The sequence below is a fragment of the Malaclemys terrapin genome, chromosome 1, assembly GCF_027887155.1.
Source record: "Malaclemys terrapin pileata isolate rMalTer1 chromosome 1, rMalTer1.hap1, whole genome shotgun sequence".
NCBI lineage: Eukaryota > Metazoa > Chordata > Testudines > Emydidae > Malaclemys > Malaclemys terrapin.
Window position 1 is genome coordinate 61,932,662 of NC_071505.1, and position 21,268 is coordinate 61,953,929.

The 21,268-nt window shown below is 40.7% G+C and overlaps 1 protein-coding gene across 4 annotated transcripts in view; it reads left to right on the forward strand.

Moving 5' to 3' along the window:
• TBK1 (TANK binding kinase 1) overlaps positions 1 to 19,685 on the forward strand; it is a 60,456-nt gene extending 40,771 nt beyond the window's left edge. For 3 of the 4 annotated variants that reach the window (XM_054025551.1, XM_054025542.1, XM_054025560.1), the window contains exons 13-21: positions 5,059 to 5,134; positions 8,656 to 8,780; positions 8,888 to 8,964; positions 9,304 to 9,343; positions 11,540 to 11,641; positions 11,732 to 11,828; positions 13,120 to 13,226; positions 13,738 to 13,809; positions 15,017 to 19,685. In XM_054025551.1, the coding sequence (XP_053881526.1) occupies positions 5,059 to 5,134; positions 8,656 to 8,780; positions 8,888 to 8,964; positions 9,304 to 9,343; positions 11,540 to 11,641; positions 11,732 to 11,828; positions 13,120 to 13,226; positions 13,738 to 13,809; positions 15,017 to 15,068 (748 nt within the window). In that variant the 3' untranslated portion in view covers positions 15,069 to 19,685. The remainder of the gene's footprint in view (positions 1 to 5,058; positions 5,135 to 8,655; positions 8,781 to 8,887; positions 8,965 to 9,303; positions 9,344 to 11,539; positions 11,642 to 11,731; positions 11,829 to 13,119; positions 13,227 to 13,737; positions 13,810 to 15,016) is intronic. The other variant, XM_054025572.1, reaches the window with a different exon arrangement.
• The last annotated feature ends 1,583 nt before the right edge of the window (positions 19,686 to 21,268 follow it).

Consider the following 21,268-nt stretch of genomic DNA (forward strand, 5'->3'; position numbering starts at 1 on the left):
GCATTCCAGGTACTAAAGGGCGTGAAGACACCCCGTAGGCTTGTACCAGGATAAATAGGTTTGTGAGGGTAACTCTCTTACTGTTTCTATGAGGAAACAATTATATGATACTGATAGTTTTCCTACCTACTTAAGCCAAAGCTTTCTTCTGCTAATGGAAAGTGTTATGGGATACAAAGTATTATAGGATAAGTGAACAGGATTATAACATGCACAGGCTAATTTGGGCTACATATCTGCTATATTAATGCTTAATATGTATACTTAATACATCATATATATGTTTGCTATAAGTCAACAATATGTGATCATGCAATTAAAACCTGTATCATAATGTATACACACACAGGGTCAAATTAAGGTTGCCCAGGCGGCCTTAATTCTGGCATTGCCTAATTTTTGAGTGCTTGTCTTTGCAACTTTAAAAATATTATTTTAATGTACTGATTTTTTGCATGATTTCCTTAATTTAAAAAAAAAACAAACTGAAAAACAGAAAATTGCATCTTGTAGTATCACATTGACAACTTTAGATTCACCACACAGACCTCCGCTGCTTGAGTTAAAGGAGTGAGGGCTGAATGCTTAAAGAAGTTAGATACCTGGAAAAATCACTCTGATTCTCAAAGCCTTAGCATAAGTTCCTTTACAATGAATGGTAAGAGATAGGTGTCTTAGACTAGAGCCCTGCGCAGGACTATTTTTTTTAATCCCACTCTTATCCCACCCTACAATACCCACTTCCACCCGCTCCTGCATTGTTTCTTGCAATTTTATCCCGCTCCCACCAGCAATATATAAACAGAATTCAAGCACAATTTTTACCACTAAAAGAATAAAACAAATGTTGCTTAAACCATATAAAAATACTTAAACTCTTGTGATAATAGACATCAAATCTCTTTCTAGACCCCACTTAAATTTAAGTATTAAAACCTTTATTTTTAAAAAAGAGAAAAACTTGCTGTACATTGTGGAAATTCTATTTATGACAAACTGATGAGAGATTTAGTATTTTCCCACAGTTACCACAGTCTGTCACCTCCCCCCCCCCCCCCCCCGAATCCGATCCTGCCCACAACAAACTACATTTTACCCACTCCTGCTATTATGGCAGCGGATCTTGCAGGACCCGTGGGATCCCAATCCCACTGCAGGGCTCTACCTTAGACTGCAATTGGCAAAAGCCACCACACTAGACATGGTGGCGCCTAAGATAGCCACTGAGAGATGCTGATGAGAGGGGTATGTGCTAAACCCTGCTCCTCTCATGGAGATAGATGCCTGTTTGCGATTCGGAAATCGGGTACTCTCTTTAGAGTTAGATGCCTTACGCTGTTTTAGCAAGGAGCTGTTTCCGGTGGTGGTGCCCACTTTCTAAATTTTAGACCAATAGTTAGAGCACTCACCTGGGATGAAGGAGACCCAGGTTCAATTGCCCCCTCTCTACCAGGTGGGGAGGAAGACTTGATCAGGGATTTCCCACCTCTCAGGTGAGAGCTCTAACCATTGGGTTATGGGATAGTCTCATGTGGAGTGCCCTCATTCTCTCCTGTTGAAGTTGTTGTACTCTGGATAAATAATTAGTCATTGGAGCACGGGAACTGGATCCTGGGTCTCCCACGCATTGGGTGAGTGTGTTCACCACCACGCTAGACAGTCATTCTCATTCTTCTATGTGCATTTTCTGTCACTTGCTCTCAGTTTCATTTGGACTCTGTATGTGATATAGGTGGTTGAACGCTATCTTTCTCCCTGTTTGTCAATCATTGTGTGACTTAGTTAGGAGATATGTGACAAGACACCTTCGGAGATGCAGCTGTTACTCTTGGGGGAATTCTGCACCAAAATATTTAAAATTCTGCACACAATATTTTAAAATTCTGCATATTATATTTGTCAAAATAACACAATATAATCACACCAGTTTCAATTATTTTAGTAATTTATTTCAAAATACCTGTCAGCAAGTATGTCTGTAACAATAAAGATGATAAAAAAAATTCAGGAAATGTTTTTTGACAAATAGATTCCTTACTAGGCATATTAATACAGAACTCTGAGTAATAATTCATTTAAACTACAGTACAGAACCGTATTTCCCACACTTCTCAGAAGCAATGCAAAGACTTTGGGGAGTCAGGGGAACGGAGGAGGTGAGGGAGAGGGAAGTAATTGATGGGAAGGAGCCTGGGTATGAACTTGAAGGGTTGTTGGGTATGCATGGGAAAAGTATGGAACAGGTTCTTGGGGGGTGGGGAGGGATTGTTAGGGAGCGTCCCCATGCCAACTCTGCCTGACCCTTAGCCTCTCCCATTCAGTCAGGCACATGTGCCCCTGTCCCAATGTGTCTTTGTGCTCCCATTCAGCCATCCCCCTGCCGCCCTGTAGTTCTACACCCTCTGCCCATGTGGCCCTGTGCCTTCGCTCCCATTCAGCCCCTGCCTCAGTCTGTCGTCCCCCACTAGCCCTTATGAGTCCTGTCTGACCTCTCAGCAGCCCCATAGCTGTCTGTCTCCCGACCTGGCCTGACAGGCACTGTGAAGAAGGCAGGCTCTTTCTCTTCCCATCATAGCTGGGGCTTGCCAGGAGCGGTTGCTGTGTTCTAGCGCCACTGCGCCTTCTGGTGGGCAAAAGGTGGAACTGCAGCAACTTTTCAGCTAAAGCTATTTTTTGCAAAAAAAAAAAAAAAAAAATTAAAAATATGCGTGGTACATGAAATATGACACACACAGTGATGCAGAATTCCCCCAGGAGTAAGCTGTGTGCATGCTCAGAGGCAGAAATGTAGGCACTTAAGGAACTTTTAGTGCAAAAATTTAGGCACAGAGCGAGTGTAGACATCTGCAGGGTTTGGCGGGGGGGGGGGGGGGTGTTGTGCGTTGCAATGGTACCAAACCCAGGTTTTAGCTGCCTGTAATAGGGACATAGGCACCTAACTCCTTTTGAGCATCTGGGCCTAACTGATAGCAGTAGTACATTGTTATCCTCTATGTGGACCCGCACTAAGGGGGGATGAAACGCTTTCCCCATGGGTTTCACAGATATTTGCTGAGAGCAGAGGAATGGTGAGACTCAGGTGTTTGGGGTTCCATTCCAGGCTCTGCAGAGGAGTGTGTTCTAGTGGATACAGGCTTTTCTGCCCATTCCCCCGGAGCATGACCACTTTTGCCCCATCCCACCCAACCTGTACCTGTCAGAGTCCTATCTCTTTCTCATCCCAGCCCTATTCTCCTTACGTAGCAAGTGACAGTCTCTAGTCCTCAGATTTTTTCATCCCAGTTCTAGTCTCTTCCCCTCTCCTTGTCTGATCTGTTGCCCTTCTCCTCCTCCCCGGCCAAAGCTCCACATTCCCCAGTCCTGTTCTCTTTCCCCAGGCTTCAATCTCAATGTCCCTCCCTACTCCAGCTCCTTATCCCAGTCTGTTTGTCCAGCTGGTCCCAGTTTTACCCCTACACCCTGGCTTATAATATCTGTCTCTCCTGCTGCCACATTTCCACCCCCATCCACTGGTCTCTTTGCCCAACCTGTCCCAGTCTCTCCCCCCAATTTCTAGTCCCAATTTCCCCCCCCCCCCCCACCAGCCTACAGTCCCAGTCTGCATCCCCAGATTCCTTGTCCCATCTTTACTCCCATTGCTGGGCTGCCTCTTGTACTCTCTGTATTCAAATCAGGCAACTTCCTCTACCACACTGACTGGACCCAGTAGGGGGTGCATTTTGAGAACGGGAGAGACAATCTTCCTGTTTTTATGTCTAGTGTCTGGTCCTTCCACGGAGCACAGCAACCAGAGCTGTAACTTCAGGAAAAGTACTGCTCAGCCCCAAGCTGGAGCAAGCTCAGTGTGGACAGAACGTTTGGAGATTTTAGCTGTTAAACTCTGTTTGTATACACTGCAGCTGCAGGTATGATTTGTAGCTAATGTAGACGGACCCATGCTTGCTGTACTCCAGCTAACTCGCTAAAAATAGAAGTGAGGACGCCACAGCATGGCTGCACAAGCGAGTATGTACCCAGTGGGACTGGGTAGGTTTGTACAGCCTACACTGAAACCTGCATTATGGCATCCTCCGTTCTCTTTTTAGCAAGCTAACTAGAGTACAGGTAGGGTGGGTATGTCTATATGAGCTGCAAATCACATTTGCTGCTTTACTGAGCAAATGAAAACTACAGTTTTTCAAAGGCTTATAACTTGGTCAAATTTGAGCAGATTTTCACGGGGGAAGCAAAAGGCATATCCCTGATACAAAGGCCACCTCAATGCCAAATTTCAAATCCTCAGCTCCAAAGTATGGTGATGCAAGTACCACCACCCTCCCTCCCAAAAAAAAAGTCACCAGAATTTTTTAACACAGGCAAACAATGTGTTTTTTCCTATCCTCGTTCTTGGACACAGCAGAATCATTTTGGCTGAATCTTTCTGAAAAAATTCAGTCTGAGGCAATCACCTGGCATTGAAAATTTCAGCCCAAAGGGTTAAAATTTAGCAAAGCTATAAGCAATTGAAAACAGGGTCTTATAATGGGAAGTGGTTGGGTAACCTTAATAGGCAGTGCTACCAGCCCTACGTATAATATTTGGTTATAACCCAGGTTTTCCAAGATGTTTCCATAGTCGTCGGAGAACTGGTGCTTGATGTGTTTGACTATTTTTTAAGGGGTACATTTCAAAAATAGATTGAAGTGATTATATCAGACATTTCAGCCTTCTGTAGACTATAAGTAATGAGTGAAAAGCAGGAATGCTAGGAATGCAAGTAGTTTAAAACTTTTTTACGGTTCAGTGAAAATATGGAATGAAGTGGCAAGAGTCTGTTACTGAACTAATGTTTTGTTGTTTAGGGAAGCTTTTAAATTGATTGCTTCTCAAAGTTAAACATAATTTTGGTGGATTTTTTTTTAACTTTCTAACTTTTGTTAGAACAGGGTAGACAATTGTATTAACTTCTTTTTTTCAGTTCTGGGAACAAAATGATCTCCAAAACATGTTCTTTGTTTATTTAATACAAAAGTATGAACAGCAGTCATGTTTTTAACTGAATTATGTTTTTATTGACAGATACAAGAATCTGATGCAGATCCACTTGGAAACAGAAATGGATGAAATTTCAGAGATACATACTAAACTATTGCTTGTAAGTGTCTAATATTGTAATAAGAAGTTCTCCTCAAAATATTGAGTGTATCTGCATAAAAGTCCAAAGGTGCAGTTTTGAAAGATGCTTTCTACAAAGGAAAACCTCTACATGTTCTTAGCAGCTTTTCTCTTCTTCTGAGAGTTTCTTAGCATACAAAAATTGTGATACGGTTATTTTCTAAAGAAAAATACAGTAAAAGCTGTGTTATCTGACACTTTACCAACTGGAAAGCTCTATAAATCGGCATTTCGGGTATAGGGCATGGGCTCTAGGAGAGAGTTTGGGTGTGGGATGGGGCTCAGGACGGGGGTTGGGGCTTTCAGAGTGTCGGATCTGAGTGGTGGTCACCTCAGGCGACTCCCCACAAGTGGTGCCATGTCCCTGCTGCTCCTAGGTGGAGGCGCGGCCAGGTGGCTCTGCACGCTGCCTCCACCTGCAGGCGCCATCCCCGCAACTCCGATTGGCCGTGGTCCCCAGCCAATGGGAGCAGCGGAGCCCGCGCTCATGGTGGGACAGTGGCAGCGCATGGAACCCCCATGGTTGTTCCTCTGCCTAAGAGCATTGACCACAGAGCTGCTTGGCCGCAACTCTGCCTAGGAGTAACAGGGACATAGCGCCACTTGCGGGAAGTCGCCCCTGCTGCTCCTAGGTGGAGGTGTGGCCAAGCAGCTCTGCGGTCAACGTTCCTAGGCAGAGGAACAACCACGGGGGTTCCATGCGCTGCCCCTGCCCCTGCCCCACCCTGAGCGCTGGCTCCGCAGCTTCCATTGGCTGGGTACTGCAGCCAATCAGAGTTGCGGGGGCAGCGCCTGCAGGTGGAGGCAGCGCACAGAGCTGCCTGGCCGTGCCTCCGGCTAGGAGCAGCAGGGACATGTTGCTGCTTGCAGGGAGCTGCCCGAGGTGACCTCTGTCCAGATCCGGCACCCCAAAACCTCTCCCACGCACATTCTAGTGGAAAGAGCAATGTGTCCACTGAAGGAGTCATCCTAGTTATCAGACTCTCAGAAAAATAATCTTAGCACAAAGCTTTAAAAAAATCTAAATGTGCTTCTTTTGCATTTCATTTGGAAGGATCCCAAAGTTCTTCACATACTTTGTAAAATGTGTATGAATCATATCACTACCATGTCCTTTTAAATCTGCAGAGTTTTAAATTAGAAAAGGAAATTTAAAAATATTAAATAATGGAGAATTTAATATTTGTCCCAGGATAGTAGTATAGCAAAGTTGTTCCTCTTCCATAGGCTATGTAAATAGGAGAATGAAAAAAATATAGAATAGTTTTAATTGTCAGATACAAAACAGACCAGGAATATTCTTGTGGGATGTAGAGAAAGTGAAGGTTTGAGCTTCTCACAGAAAGAGCTAGTATGGCATATAATCCTATCTAGTGCCCTACCAGATTTTAGCTGTCCCTGTGCCCACACTATCTCCCCCTTGTGGCTCATCTTGGGGATGGCGATTACATCTCCGCCATGCCAAGAATCTCATACTCAGGGTGATATATTGATGGTGTCTCTGATGGGCTCTTTGTTGATTCTCTGCCACTATTGGTCTCCTGAACCCAGTTGTCATGAAATAAAAACTGATTTTATTAGCAAATTGCAGAAACAGAATATTAAAGTAAAATGGTAGGCACATAATACATTCACCTGGGCAAATATCATAGAAAGGTGGTGGTGGTGTTCTATTTTTTTAGGTAGGTCATGTGGTTAGAAAGTTATTTTTTATGACATTGTGGAGTTCCATGTTTGATATTGCTCAGTGACTTCAGATCTCCTCTGTTTAAAAGTGTGTGTGTGTGTGTGTGTGTATACTCGATCATAAGCCAGTTCATTTATAAGCTGACCGCCCCCAAGATGGATAAGTAAAAATGGAAATTTTTTATGACCCATTCATAAGCAGACTCTATAATTCAGGGGTCAGCAAACTTTGGCTCCGGGGCCATCAGGATAAGCCGCTGGTTGCCCGAGACGGTTTGTTTACCTTGAGTGTCTGCAAGCAGGGAGGCAAACCTAGAATCATGGAATATCAGGGTTGGAAGGGACCTCAGGAGGTCATCTAGTCCAACCCCCTGTTCAAAGCAGGACCAATCCCGAGACAGATTTTTGCCCCAGATCCCTAAATGGCCCCCTCAAGGATTGAACTCACAACCCTGGGTTTAGCAGGCTAATACTCAAACCACTGAGCTATCCCTCCCCCAAGTGTCCTGGCCCGCCAGCTGCTTACCCTGATGGGCTGGGACAGCAACTGATGGGGAAATTTCGGGGGGGGGGAGGGGAGGGAAAACTGGGAGTCAGGGGAATAACCCCTGTGACCACCCACCACATGACCGCACCCCTAGCCTGGTACCCCCACACTCTCCCCATCCCATCCCTTCCCACCTTAGCTGGGGCGGCCCAGGGGAGGATGTCTGTGGCCTAGCTGGAGCTGCTCCGGCAGGCTGGGCAGCACAGCTGCAGCCTACTCCGGCAGGCCAGACCGGGCAGCATGGCCGCAGCATGCTCTGGCAGGCACGGGTGGCGCAGCCACACCCTACCAGCCCTGGAGCTGCAGCTGCTTTGGAAGCTAGGGGGGAGAGCAGCGTGGCCAGAAGTGGAGAGACTCTGGCCCCGTCTCTTCCCTCTTCCCTTCTGGCTCTGCTGGTTGTGCTGCCTCTCCTTGCCCCCTCTGTTGGGGGGAGGGGCTGTGTCCTACCTGTTCATAAGCCAACCCCCTTCTCTGATGCTTCCCTTTTTTACTAAAAAAAATCAGCTTATGAACGAATATATATAAATAAGTGTGTGTGTGTGTGTGTGTATGTGTATTTAGCTGCCAGCTATGCTCAACCTGGAATCTGAAAGTCAGTCTGAGTTCTTTCTGGATTGCACCTCAACAAAATAAAGATCATGCAATAAGAATTCAGTTAATAGTTTTTTGATATGCAAGCCAAAACAAAAGACAGCTTGCTATCTTTAAGCAGTATTGTTTCTGTAGCGTTAAGTATGAATAAACAACACGAAATGCATTGGGAGATCTAGAGGAAGACTATCTTACTTTATTTTTCTTGTCTTTTGTAATGGGTTGGTTGCAGCATTTATATGGTTGAAGGTTGGTGTTAGGAGGCTTCATGGAGAAAGAGTTTGATGCACTGAAGCAGGGAGGAAGTTCCAGGATTGGGCAGCATAGGAGAAAAAGCATGAAGATAGGTGAAAGAGAGAGACAAAGAGAAGATACTATTTATTGAGAAAATAAATGTTAATTAGCAGAAATATTAATTCCAAAGAAGACACTTTTCCTAATAATGCCATGTTTTGTATGTTCTTAAAGTGAACATTTGAGCTGCTAAATACTTCATAAGTTGTCTAGGCATATTCCTATGGTTGGAGACAATTAGTCAAGTGAGGACTAGGTGGTGGTGGTATTATTATTATTATTTATTTTAACTATACTAAAGTGAAAATGCACCGAATCCCATCTCAAGTGCAAGATAACTTGTGATTTTTGGCAATGGTAGTGGTGAAACTGTTGTTCTTAAGCAGCTTTCTAGCTCTCGGGGAACAATAGAGACCAGTCTTCAGGACACTGAAAATAAACTGTCTCCTGGTGGATTGCTGAGTGATACCTGGGCAAATCAGGAAGGCACACATCCCAGAGACAGAAAGTAAGTGACAACTTCACATTCATTGCTTGAACATATTATGATTTCTGGACTGACCTACGTTCATTATAATTAACCTTTTGTTTCCACCCACCCTCACCCCCTTCTAGTCCAGAAAAGCTACAAGTATTGCTGAGTTCTATCACAGATATTTATTATCAGTTCAAGAAAGACAAAGCAGAACGTAGTAAGTAATTTTATTTTTAGTATACATTAAGAATAATTAAAAGTATAAAGGACAAGTCAGCCTTAAGTCTGTTCAGATATTTTTAATTGTGATGGGGAGAGATGGCCAACAACAGTGAATATGTCCTCAGTGCTCTGTAGGCAACAGTTAGGAAAAGAATCTGAGGGAATAAGTGAACCACAATTTTCATTTTATAAATTTAAACATCTGCACTGAAAAAACTAAATGTCCATGCTTGCTACCTAACACTCACCCAGACAGGAAACAAACAATTCTGTAGGATGATGGTTAAATTAATAGAATTAAATCAGTAATATCTTTGATTTCCTCTGATACTAGGACTTCCTTATAATGAGGAACAAATCCACAAATTTGACAAGTAAGTGTTAAAATTACATTTAAAAAAATATCACTTGTGCTAAGGTCCCTGACAAATCTTTGGTGGTTACCTTTCCTGCTGGTTCCTCTTTGTTTGATATAGATTATAAGCTCTTTCGAACAGCAACTTTCTTTCTTTTAATTTCTGTCAAGCATGATGAGAGATTTTATGCATATTTATTAATCATAATTATCTGCTTCCTAGAGATGGGGTAACTTTATATACCTTGAAATGTGGATGTTAATTACTTGGTCTTTGTCTGAGGGCATATATATATGTCCGAGTGCATGTTTATGTAAAATACCTTGTATAAAAGTAGACATTTTGTAATTCCTGCCTCCTTTCCAATTTGCTACTTTTAAGGAATGTCTTTCCCTAAAGTGTTCTGCCTTTGCTATTACCAGTGGAGCTCCAGTGTTTTCCCTTTGGAGTCTCCAAGTGTCACTTGGGATCCTGAGCACATCTCATTTTACTCCATACTCTCCCAAAAAGAAATTGCTAGAGGATGGCATAAAGTATTGCTTTCTGTTCTACGACTGCAGTGACTTCAGTGCTGGTGGTCTGAGAACTCAGCTCCTAGATCTTTGGTCTTTTTGGTGGTAGCAGAATTACTGGCTGGCCACTCCAGTCTTAATTGTAGCACTTTATCACTGGGTAGGAAAGTGAGCAGTGTTCATTTCAGCTGCTTCCTGGGTGGATGACAGTTGTGTGAGATTAGTGAGAAATCAGGTACTTTGGCCATATATAAACCATACAGGTAAGAGTACCAACTAGCTATCATTCAAGACTTTATTCAGTAAAAGCCTAAAAGCTGACATGGAGTTGCAGTCTTTCAAAATTTCACATCCCATGATTCCACTTCCTAGTTCACACACACAAGCATGGTTAGTGCTGAGACCACTGCCTATCAAGCTGACCAATATTGTCTGACTGTGTCCTCCTTCTTTGCCCATCTGTATCCACCTCTTGTCTTATGCTTAGACTGTAAACTTATTACGGTATGGGTCTGTGATTTTGTTCTGTTAGTACAGTGCCTAGCACAGTGGAGTCATGGTCCATGACTGATGCTGCTAGGCACTATGGTAATACAAATAATTAATTATAATAAGAAGCTCCTCTGTCCTTTCTATCCATCATTTTCTTTCCTTAAATATAATCAAGGTTTCAAATTTCAAATGGAAAAAGTAGTATGAGTGCATAGTGTGACGGGGCCAGGCCAGATGGCTATAGTAAAGTAGTGAGGAACAGGTATGTTAGCCCCAGGCTAAACAAATCTCTGGTACCATGGTAATCAAATGGCAGTTGCTCCAAGTTAATCAAGACACCTGGGGTCAATTAAGATCCTTCTAGAAAGCAGTGGAGATAGTGGTTGATTGGGACACCTGAAGCCAATCAAGGGCTGGCTGAAACTAGCTAAAAGCCTCCCAGTTAGTCAGTGAGGTACGTGTGTGTCAGGAGCTGTAGGAGAAAGTTGTGCTGTTGGAGAGACTGAGCAGTACAAACCATATCAGGCACAAGGAAGGAGGCCCTGAGGTAAGGGTGAAGTGGATCTTGAGGAAGTGGGGGCTGCTGTGAAGAAGTGGCCCAGGAAATTGCATGCATCCTGTTTCTAAAAAATCAGCTACCATAGCTGATACTATTAGGGTCCCTGGGCTGGAGCCTGGAGTAGTGGGTGGGCCTGGGCTCCCCCTCTTTGCCCCCTGATTAATCTCTGAGACTGGGAGACAACAGAGACTGTGCAAGGGAGGGTAGCTTCTCCTCACCTCCCTTGCTGGCTTATGATGAAAATGGCTCAGTAGGCTATGACCCTTGCCTCTAGAGAGAGAAGGGCTACATGGAGGGTCACAGTGAGCCTCTGAGGCTAGTGAAATCCGCCAGGAAACGTGGGACCCACTGAGACAAGGACAGAGCTTTGTCACAATAGTTTGTAAATAATAGTTAAAACTAGCCAAATTTTTGCCTCAAATGGGACATTTGAAATTGGAACATCTTGGAAATTAATTTTGAAATATAACCTGGCAGTTCATTCCCTATAAACACATTATAGTAGCACACAAAATAAGTTGGATAAAGTATTTAAGACATTTTAAATCTTCATATATAGCTCGTATGCCTCAAAGCTTTAAAAAAATAATTTGGGGAATGAAGTCCTGCAAGTGATATAACAATATTCTGTTGATTATTTCTGTATTGCAGGCAGAAGCTGAATTTACATGCCACCAAAGCCATATCTCTGTTCAAAGATGAATGTGTCAGCAAGTATGAGACATTTTTGGACAAGGCAGAGGACTGGATGAGGCAAGAGATTGATTCATTAGAGTTCAACATTGTGACAGCACCATGATTTCGCTGATTGCCTTTTTAAAATAATTTTTTTTTTGCTTCCAGAAAGATGCTTCATTTAAGGAAACAGTTACTGACGCTCACCAGCCAGTGTTTTGATATTGAAGAAGAGGTAGCCAAATACCAGGACTATATAAATGAGGTATACTGGTCCTAAACTATGTCCAGTTTTTAGACTGAGTGAGCAAAGGATTCTATTCCATTTCCCTCATCACCATCAACAGGATAGTTTACCAAGTTCCACTTACACCTATGCAAACCTATTGACAGTAATAGGGCTGCACAGATGCAATAGTTTGGCCTGTAGAAGCTGTATTGCTGGTGATGTGTGAGCTGGATAGAACTCCACCTGATTCAGAGTCCGACTGAGTTTACATGATAAAGCAGTTTAAAAAAAAACCTGAGCAACTTTAGATGTTTTTCAGTGATTCCATATCAATCTTTTCTATGTGGCTCCCATCACCATAATATCTGAGCATCCTGAACATTAATGAATTTATCTTCATAACCCTCTTCTGAGGTTGAGAAGTATTATCCCCATTTTGTAGATAGGGCATTGAGGCCCCACAGAGACTTGCTTAAGGTCTCTCTCACTCTGTGGCAGAGTTAAACCAGGATTCTTGTGTCCCAGTCTTGTGCCTGAAGAACAAGACAATGAAACCCCGCAATGCCATTTCTACAGTCATTCTTCAGAGTAAAACCATACTTTAGGAACAATATAAAATTGGAAGAAACTGTTAAAATCTCTGCCTTGAGGTAGGAATTATTGAATTTTTTAGCATTCTGACAGTTGCCATTTGGAGTGCAAATCTATTCAGAGCCACCAGAATCAGTTCAAAACCAGGTTCCTGGGGAAAAATCAGAGGCATGAAAGTGTATATCTTGCTTTTTTCTGCAGAATCTAACCATTCATTAAAGATGTGTCAAACATTATATGTATTAGTCTTAATTATACAGTGTCCCCAAATACAGAAAGAAGTCTGAGGGCAAATAAACATATTTTAGTACAACAAAATGACTTTTAAAAAAACACAAGTGTAAAAAAGGGGAAAATCCAGCTGATCTCCCTGACTCAAAAGTCTGAGAGGAGCAGGGTAATTACTATATTTATTAATAATGTTACTTGTGCCTAGGGGCCCCAGTCATGGATCAGATCCCTTTTATGCTAGGCACTGGACAAACATACAACAGGGATTGTCTCTGTTCCAGAGAGCTTACAAAGTGTAAGATGAGAGAATACAACAGACAGACAGGGGAGAGCACAAGGAGTCAATACTACTCCGCATGATAGGCCACACACAGCTGCCCAACCATTGTCATGGCTTTGGTAGGGGAATATTTCAAGGAGGGATTTGAAAGTGGACATTGAAATGCACATGGCAGTTTGTTGGCCTGTGATCATGTTACTTACTTACCTTATTTATTTATTGCAGTTACAAGAAGCTCTGCGACAGAAAACGTTTGCAGCTTCCACTGGGATCAAACATGCAATGAATCCAATCTATCCAAGTTCAAACACTTTAGTGGAAATGACTCTTGGGTAAGAATTAGATGGATAATTGTAATACTTTCACATGCTTTCTATAGAGGAATTAGAGAAAATGTGTGTTTTTTATTGTTGACTTAACTTGCCTTTCCATTTTTAAAGCAGTTAAGTGGCTACTGCATAAAGGTCGGGCATTTTCTGTATGTTACAAAAACAAACTGGTATTTCTGAATGCTAATGTACTTATGGGCATGAGGGAAAAATCATACCATTCACTGTTTCCATTGATCACTTTTGTCAGATTTTGTTCTCAAGCCAACCTAATATGCTTCTCCTTTATTTTATACACGATTGCAAGTTACTGGAAACTTCATTGTGATGAGTCACTCTAATGTTTGGGCATCTTCAGAATATTTTTTCTTCCAATTTTATTATTAGAGAAACTGTTTCTATTATACCATTTTGACACATTTATTTCATAATGAATGTAACATTAAAACTGGCATGAAGTGGATAAAACGGTTTATAATCACTGAAGACCTTTCTTTTGCTTTTTATTATACAGTATGAAGAAACTGAAGGAGGAAATGGAAGGTGTTGTTAAAGAACTAGCTGAGAATAACCACATTTTAGAAAGGCAAATAGTAATTTTTACTTTTTGGTGGGGGGTGTTATAAGTTGGTATGGAAGTTAATGGATCCAGTGACCAAGAAAATGGGAAATTTTATCTCTTGGACAACTGCAGTATAGATACCTGTTTCCAAATTGTTGCTCTGAGACATGTTTCAAGCTGATTTGGTCACAGTTGTTGTCTTTATTTGAAAACAATGCAATTTGTTCCATTACTGTGGAAGTCAATATGTGATGCAGGTAAAAGCACCAAGAGAGCTGAAATTATCTAGGGCCTCTTAACGAAAATAACTGTTGCTCAGAGTGGTGAATGCTGGATTTACACAGTATTTCTTGTAGTGATCCACAGGCTCTTATCTAAACTTTTTTAATTTTCAGATATCACTTAAAGTTTAATAACTATGGAATGATACCAATCTGTATTAGTCATTCTGCAGTTTTAGCATTAGCTGTAATGAAATAGGACTGAGAAAAAAAGTCACATATACTTTCTATAACAGTGGGTCTAAAACTTTTTTTTACTGGTGACTCCTTTCACATCACAAGCCTCTGAATGCGACCCCCCTAATAAGTTAAACATACTGTTTAATATATTTAACACCATTATAAATGCTGGAGGCAAGCGGGGTTTAGGGTGGAGCTTGACAGCTCGCAACCCCCCATGTACTGACCTTGCAACCCCCTGAGAGGTCTCTACCCCCAGTTTGAGAACCCCTGTTCTCTACCATGTTGAAACAATGCTTTCTTTAATGGCACCGAAAATGATTCTGTTCTGTCTATGCTAGCAGTCAAATAATTTTCATTCAGTGGTTCAGGGGTATCCATTGCAGATGGTAGCTATTAGTAATGGGTCCATTTCCTAGTGTAGATAGTGCTACACAGGTGTTATGATCTGCCTAAGGCTTCCTAGTGAATTAGTGAGTCAATGGTAGCAGTGGGCTAAGAACTCACTTGTTCCTGGTTCTCAGTCCTATGCTTAGATCATGCAGTATCCTGTTGCACACTCTTCATGTGTCTCCAAGAATATTATTTACTATTTTAAGAGAAAAATGTGTGTTGGGGTGTGGCAAGAGGGGCGAAAGAACATAATTAAGTTATAGTTAAATGAACTCAAAAAAGAAACACATTTTAATTTTATTCTAGAGTAAGGGTTAATTTATTGTGTATTAAATCAATTTTAATCAGCTAAGAATAAAATGTTTCTTTCACTTTAGATTTGGTGCTTTGATTGTGGATGGTGGCCTACGGAATGTAGACTGTATCTAATCATCAAAGGAGCATGAAAGGACTGTTCATTTTTCACAGAAAAAAAAAACGCTATAAGGGGCATTTAAATGCAGAAAAACCATTCTGTACAGCAATTTTTTTCTGCAACTCTAGTATTTAACAAAAGTATGTAAATATGTATATACTGTAAATATAACAATTATAACAGTCTTTTTTGTTAATGTTAAAATAGAATTACTGTTAAGTTTTCTGAGATGGTTATACATTTTATCCCTTTAAGGAACTCTGGCAAATGATTACGGCAAGCATAATGCTATATACACATTCATGGAATGTTGACTTTCGGGTCATGATTTACTTTTGTTTCTTGAAAGGGAACTTGTAGCTTGAACTAGCCTGCATTCAGAGAAATTATGAATAGTTTTTAAAGCAGTGGTTCCCAAACTTAGGGGTGTGTGGAAGAATGGTTGGGGGCACAGAGCGGGGTACCACTATTTTAAAGGGTGCCTGGGCTCCCCTTAATACCAGTGTGTTATTTCAGAACCTAGTCAATGACTCATCATCAGCTACAGTACTTGAATGAAGACCATTTGATCTTGTCTTTGCTTCTGTAATTCAATGTGAACAGCATGCACTTAGGACAAAGAGAGGAGATACGTTTCTTCCCCCTTGTCTACCAAGTTAATAGTCCACTTGTGTGTCAGAAAATAAATTCACAAGGTTTTTAGTCGTGTCCGTGTTGGGTGCCATGTTCTCCACGATAATCATTTGGCTAAGTATTATGGAAGTTTAGTGTTGGAGTCCATAAACCATTTTCCATCTTGCTTCAATGCTTTTAACATCAGCAAAATAACTATTTAAAAAAATGTAAATCAACGAAGTACAATGTCACGGCTTATGACTAATAAGATGTTAAACTTGGGAGGGAAAATAGAGTAATACTTTCTTACATCTGTGGTACCCCATACTGGAGGCTTCTGGCATCTAACAAAAAATATTTTAAACCAAAAGCACCTACTAAATAGAAAAGTTAGCACATTCAAAACCAGTAACTGCACCCAGCCCAACCCCAAATACAAAGGAGCCCAACCCTGCTCCTCCAACACCACAACTCAGCCCAAAACGTGGAGAAGAAAACTGTCAGCTCCAAAACCTATGAAATTAAAAAGGAAGCAAATATCCTGAGTCTTGCCACCTATGTAGTCTGCTGCGTATTGTTGAGGAAGAGCATTCAAGGATCATGGGCTCTCTGAAGCAAAGGCCTCATCCTTTCTCTTTTGAGACAATGCCATGGATGGCCAACAGTTTCATCTCTGCCATTCCTATTTTCAGTATGGCATGTAGGGTAACATAGTCCCTCAGATAGATTAGTCCTAGATTATTTCATGCTTTCGATAACAACAGGAAAACCTTGAAGCATGCAACCAAATAAAAAGCAGCCAGTAACAGGTACACGTGTGTAAGACTCAGTTTTGTGATGTTTATTCCCCTGTCTTTCTGCCCCATCACAGTATAGGAATAAAAATTTCAAAATGTATTTTATACTTAAAATAGAAGTTATGAAGTTGGTGTTTCTGGTTGGTTGCTCCAATATTAAAGCAGGATATACACTGTTTTATAGTCTCTGATACTGGGTTCCTGTCCTTGCCTGTTCAAATATCATTTACCCCTACATATAGTAAAAGATGTTCCTCAGTTTGCAAACTTTTTGGAAAATATTGTTCTGCAAAATTGGTGCAGCAAAAAAAGAAGAAGAAAAAAATCCATTTTTTCTGGTTTAGCCATGTCATTTAAAAGTGTTTATTTACTTTTGAAGTATTTAAATTATGGGAATATTTTAGGGTCTGATTGTGCTAGCATGCACATGAATGACTTCATGTCAGTAATCCTGCTGAATGGTAGTAAATTTTATGTGCATAGATGTTTGAAGGATCAGGTCCTTAAACTGTACATAAATGTATATTAGAATCACTGAGATTATTTCTATGTCTATGTTATTTTGTTCATTATTTTAAGATATTTTAACTTTGTAAAACCAATTATATTGGTTGAAAGATCGAATCAGTTAAGCATATTACTGATTACTTTCTTATGAAACATCCCTTATTGGCTTTAGTCCTTGATGCATGGTGTGTGGTGTACCATGAGATTCACTGTGTTCATACCAACTGTCATAATATTGTCAGTCCTTAATATGGAAAGTAATAGGTTTGCCAAGACAGACAATTGATAGTTTGTTTTTTTTTTCTCCCTCTGAAACTGAATTACTACTTTAGAGTTATAGTGTTAAGTAACTGATTAAAGCAATATATTAGCAAGCCTGTCTACATATTAATTGTAAAACTGCATGAGTGAATGACTTATATACATAAATACAATATCAACAACTTATTCTAAGATATGTCTTTAATTTCCAGGCTTCTTTTCATCATTTATTTTCATTTTGTTTTGTAAAAACTGGCTTTTAATTTTCATGATATACCATTATTTCCCCCTTAAGCCCAAATGAAATATAAGGAATAAAATTACAAGTGTCAAATCATTATTTAGATTGCAGTAACAGCAAAAGTGTGCTCAGTACTGTCCTAATACAGAAAAGAGAGTTTCTGTCCTGCACAATAATGGAAGCACCAGCATAGAGTAGGTGCCAGCGGCAACTAACTTTACCACTGTATTGTTTAAGCTTGTTTTGAGCAGTATGGGTGTGCACATGTTGTGTCCCCTCAGTGCCCATCCTATCTGATATCTTTTCTGCACAGGAGCTGAATCATTGCTAATACAATAGCAGAAGTTTTAAGAAAAGGGTCACTGTAGCCACAGTATGTGGGACTTCATAAAATACCTAAAAGGTATAATGCTACAGCATGGATTATAAAAGGCAGCAGGAGACACTTCAATCATAAACATTTTAGAAAAGTTGAACAAGCCTTGAAAGGGAGCAAAGGTGAAACAAGGAACAAACAAGCTAGAGAAACCGGTTTGGGTAAAATTAGAATCAGTCTCTAGCCAATTCTGAAACAGCTCACTCTTTCATTTAAGTTTGACTGCCAAGTATTCCAATATGTAACTTTCATGCATGTTTCCTACCTGTCACTTTCTGATTTTTTATTTTTGTTGATGGATGTATAACTGTAATAGTTCCAAAATGACTAGCCTCCAACCAATCTGAGACTAATAGTTTCATTGAAACAGAGAGGAAAGACATCAACTTTTACAATAATGCTTGTTGGAAAGCACTACGGGTATCTCTGGTAACCAGAGGAGACTAGGGTCTGGTCTATGCATAAAGGGTTTACCACCACAGCTGTGTTGGTTAGGAGTGTGGAAAAAATCACAACTTAACCAACATTGCTATGCGGGCAAAAGCCCTAGCATAGATGCGCTTATACCAGCAAAAAAAATCCTTTTGCCTATATAGCTTATTTCATGCAGGGAACTCTTCCCAGTATAAGCTACGTTTCCACTACGAGGATTTGCCAGAGTAGTTATACTGGCAAAAAATCTAGTGTCAGTGAGATCTAGGCATGCATGGAAGAACCTCTGCTGTACTGTAGCAAGGTCATGTAGCAACTGCTTTAGTTAAGGTTATAAAAGTTACTGTAAACCTCCTTTTTCAATCATTCAAACTTTCTGAAAGCTTTGCCTCTTGAGCTGAACTTTTTCATGTATAGTGCCAACACAAAGTTTCTTTTGATTAATTGGAGCAGACTTCAGTCAAATCTGAGTTCTGTACAGCTTAAAAAGCAAGTTTTCCTATTTAATAATAGTGCAAGTTATTTGTATCACAAAAACAGATGAACTGTTTCATGTGAAACTTTGTACGGATATAGACCTTGCTCTGCAATGTACATGATTCACTACAGTTTAGAAATATGGGGTGAAGAAATTAGAGTTGTTGCTGTTTAAAATTTGCCCAGCTACTCATAGAAAACACAGCTAAGTTCTGAGTTATTATATAAACCCTGAATGTGCCACACAGGTGCGCAAAGCTAACTTAGCTTTCCAATAAAATCCCTAGTCCCTTACTTGCTAAAAAACAGTGCGGGCATTTTTTCAAAAGGTTAAAGGAATCCCAGAACTTGGAAAAGGGATCTCCCTCCTGCACTCCTCCAGTATTCTCCACCAAACTACTTTTGCCCATGGCTTGGGGCACATAGGTACATTTTGCTATAAGGTAAAGGTTGTCTGTGCAGGAGACAGTTTTCTGAGCAACGAGTCCAAGACTGTGGCACAAATTCTCAAAAGAACTAATCAGCAGAAACCTTAGCACCTTCCCCTCTAAGTGCCACTTCTTCCACCTTGTCTTTTCTAATAAATATGTGTATTAAACAAACAAAAAACTCTACCAAAATGAAATACTGCATTGCACATAATTCTCTGGGGGAAGAGGTTGAGAGCGAGAGAACAAACTACATAAGAAAGATGTTAGTCATGTTCCATGTACTACTGGAAGGTGCTCACATACTATGGGGACGAGGGCAGGGGTATAAAAGTCTATTATGGTATAGTGGTAGCTGTGCCATAGTTAAGATTGCACTACAGTTTTAAGAAGAATTTTAAACTTGTATTTGTAAAAATCTCAAAAATGGCGTAAAAATATAAACTTTGAGCATTTTGAAATTTTCATGGTGGTTTGATTAAAAAAATTAATTGATACAGACAGAGTTAAAAAATCATCCTGGTGATTTTTTTCCACAAGATTGTCCCGCTTTTCTTTGTACCCCTTTTGCAAGAAACCTAAAATACTGTGCAATCTGTCTTTTGGGTACATTTTTGCTCCTTGTTTATTGATTCTTAGAATATCAGTTACACAGTTGTGTATGTCTATAGAACAGGGGTCAAAAACCTTTCAGAAGTGGTGTGCCGAGCCTTCATTTATTCACTCTAATTTAAGGTTTCGTGTGCCAGTAATGCATTTTAATGTTTTTAGAAGGTCTCTTTCTATAAGTCTATAATATATAACTAAACTATTGTTGTATGTAAAGTAAATAAGGTTTTTAAAATGCTTAAGAAGCTTCATTTAAAATTAAATTAAAATGCAGAGCCCCCCGGACCAGTGGCCAAGACCAGGGCAGTGTGAGTGCCACTGAAAATCAGCTCGCGTGCCGCCTTTGGCACATGTGCCATAGGTTGCCTACCCCTGCTATAGAATATTTTATTACTTTTTAGTCATAACAAACAATATGTCAAATTTTAATTTGGTGACATATTGGCTTTGGGAAGGAGAAAATTCCTGAACTGGGAAAGAGAAGAGCAGGAGTGTGTATAGTCTATTTTAAGTGCTCTTGCAATTCACTACCCTTATGATTGATTACACCCACAAACCCCAACCTAGAAGGCAGGGAAGAGGTGCTGAAACTCTTCCCCCTTGCCCTCTGCAAACAGAGAATCTAGGCCTCTAATATGACAAATCCCAATCTTGTCCACTGCATCACATTGCTTCCTTTCAGAGTGAGTAAACCAGATTTCCTTTTCCTTTCTGTAACTACTATAAACCACACTCCTCTCCCAAAGCCAAGTATAGAATTCAGGATTCCTAATTGCCAATATTCTACTGCTGATTGGTAAACAGTTATGTAATCCATTGTTAGTGTGTGTCAATTCTTCTTCCAGTGGTTGTTCTAGAACAGGACTAGTAATTATTTCTGTAGCTCAAAAAGTAAAGGCCTAAGCTAGGGATTTGAAGGTCAAAGAATTTAAATCCTGCTACTGGACTATATGAAGGCTAGCATGGTCACATGTGATTCACACAGTAAAAAGCCGTCTTTAAAACAGGTTTGTACCTAAAAGCTATGACAAACTGTAAATATAGTGTGAATCGCCAAAATACATGTCTCGTATTTCACCTCTCTCACTTTGCTTGTAGCCCATTGGTCGAAGTGTATGTTGTGTCCCCTCAGTGCCCAACCCAGAGAGGATGTGAGTCTGTAACAATTCTCACCGTGAGAATGTGGCTCTTCAGCACAAGCCATAAAGGCTCATGCTTTTAGTTCTGAAAGTTATTGTTTCAATCACTGGTGTTGGCCAACATGGCAGCCATCACACTTTTGGGTGTCCATATTGGCATGTTTGAAGGTTTAAAGGAATGCTTCATGCTGGCAGAGATAGGGGAGAGCAACCGGCAGACATGGGGGTATAATGCAGATGTGTACATGCTGGAGCCGCTACTGGTTGTATCCAGGTTCTAGAAGTCCACAACAGGCTGTGGAGTGTTTCAGTAAGTGAATGATTACACAGAC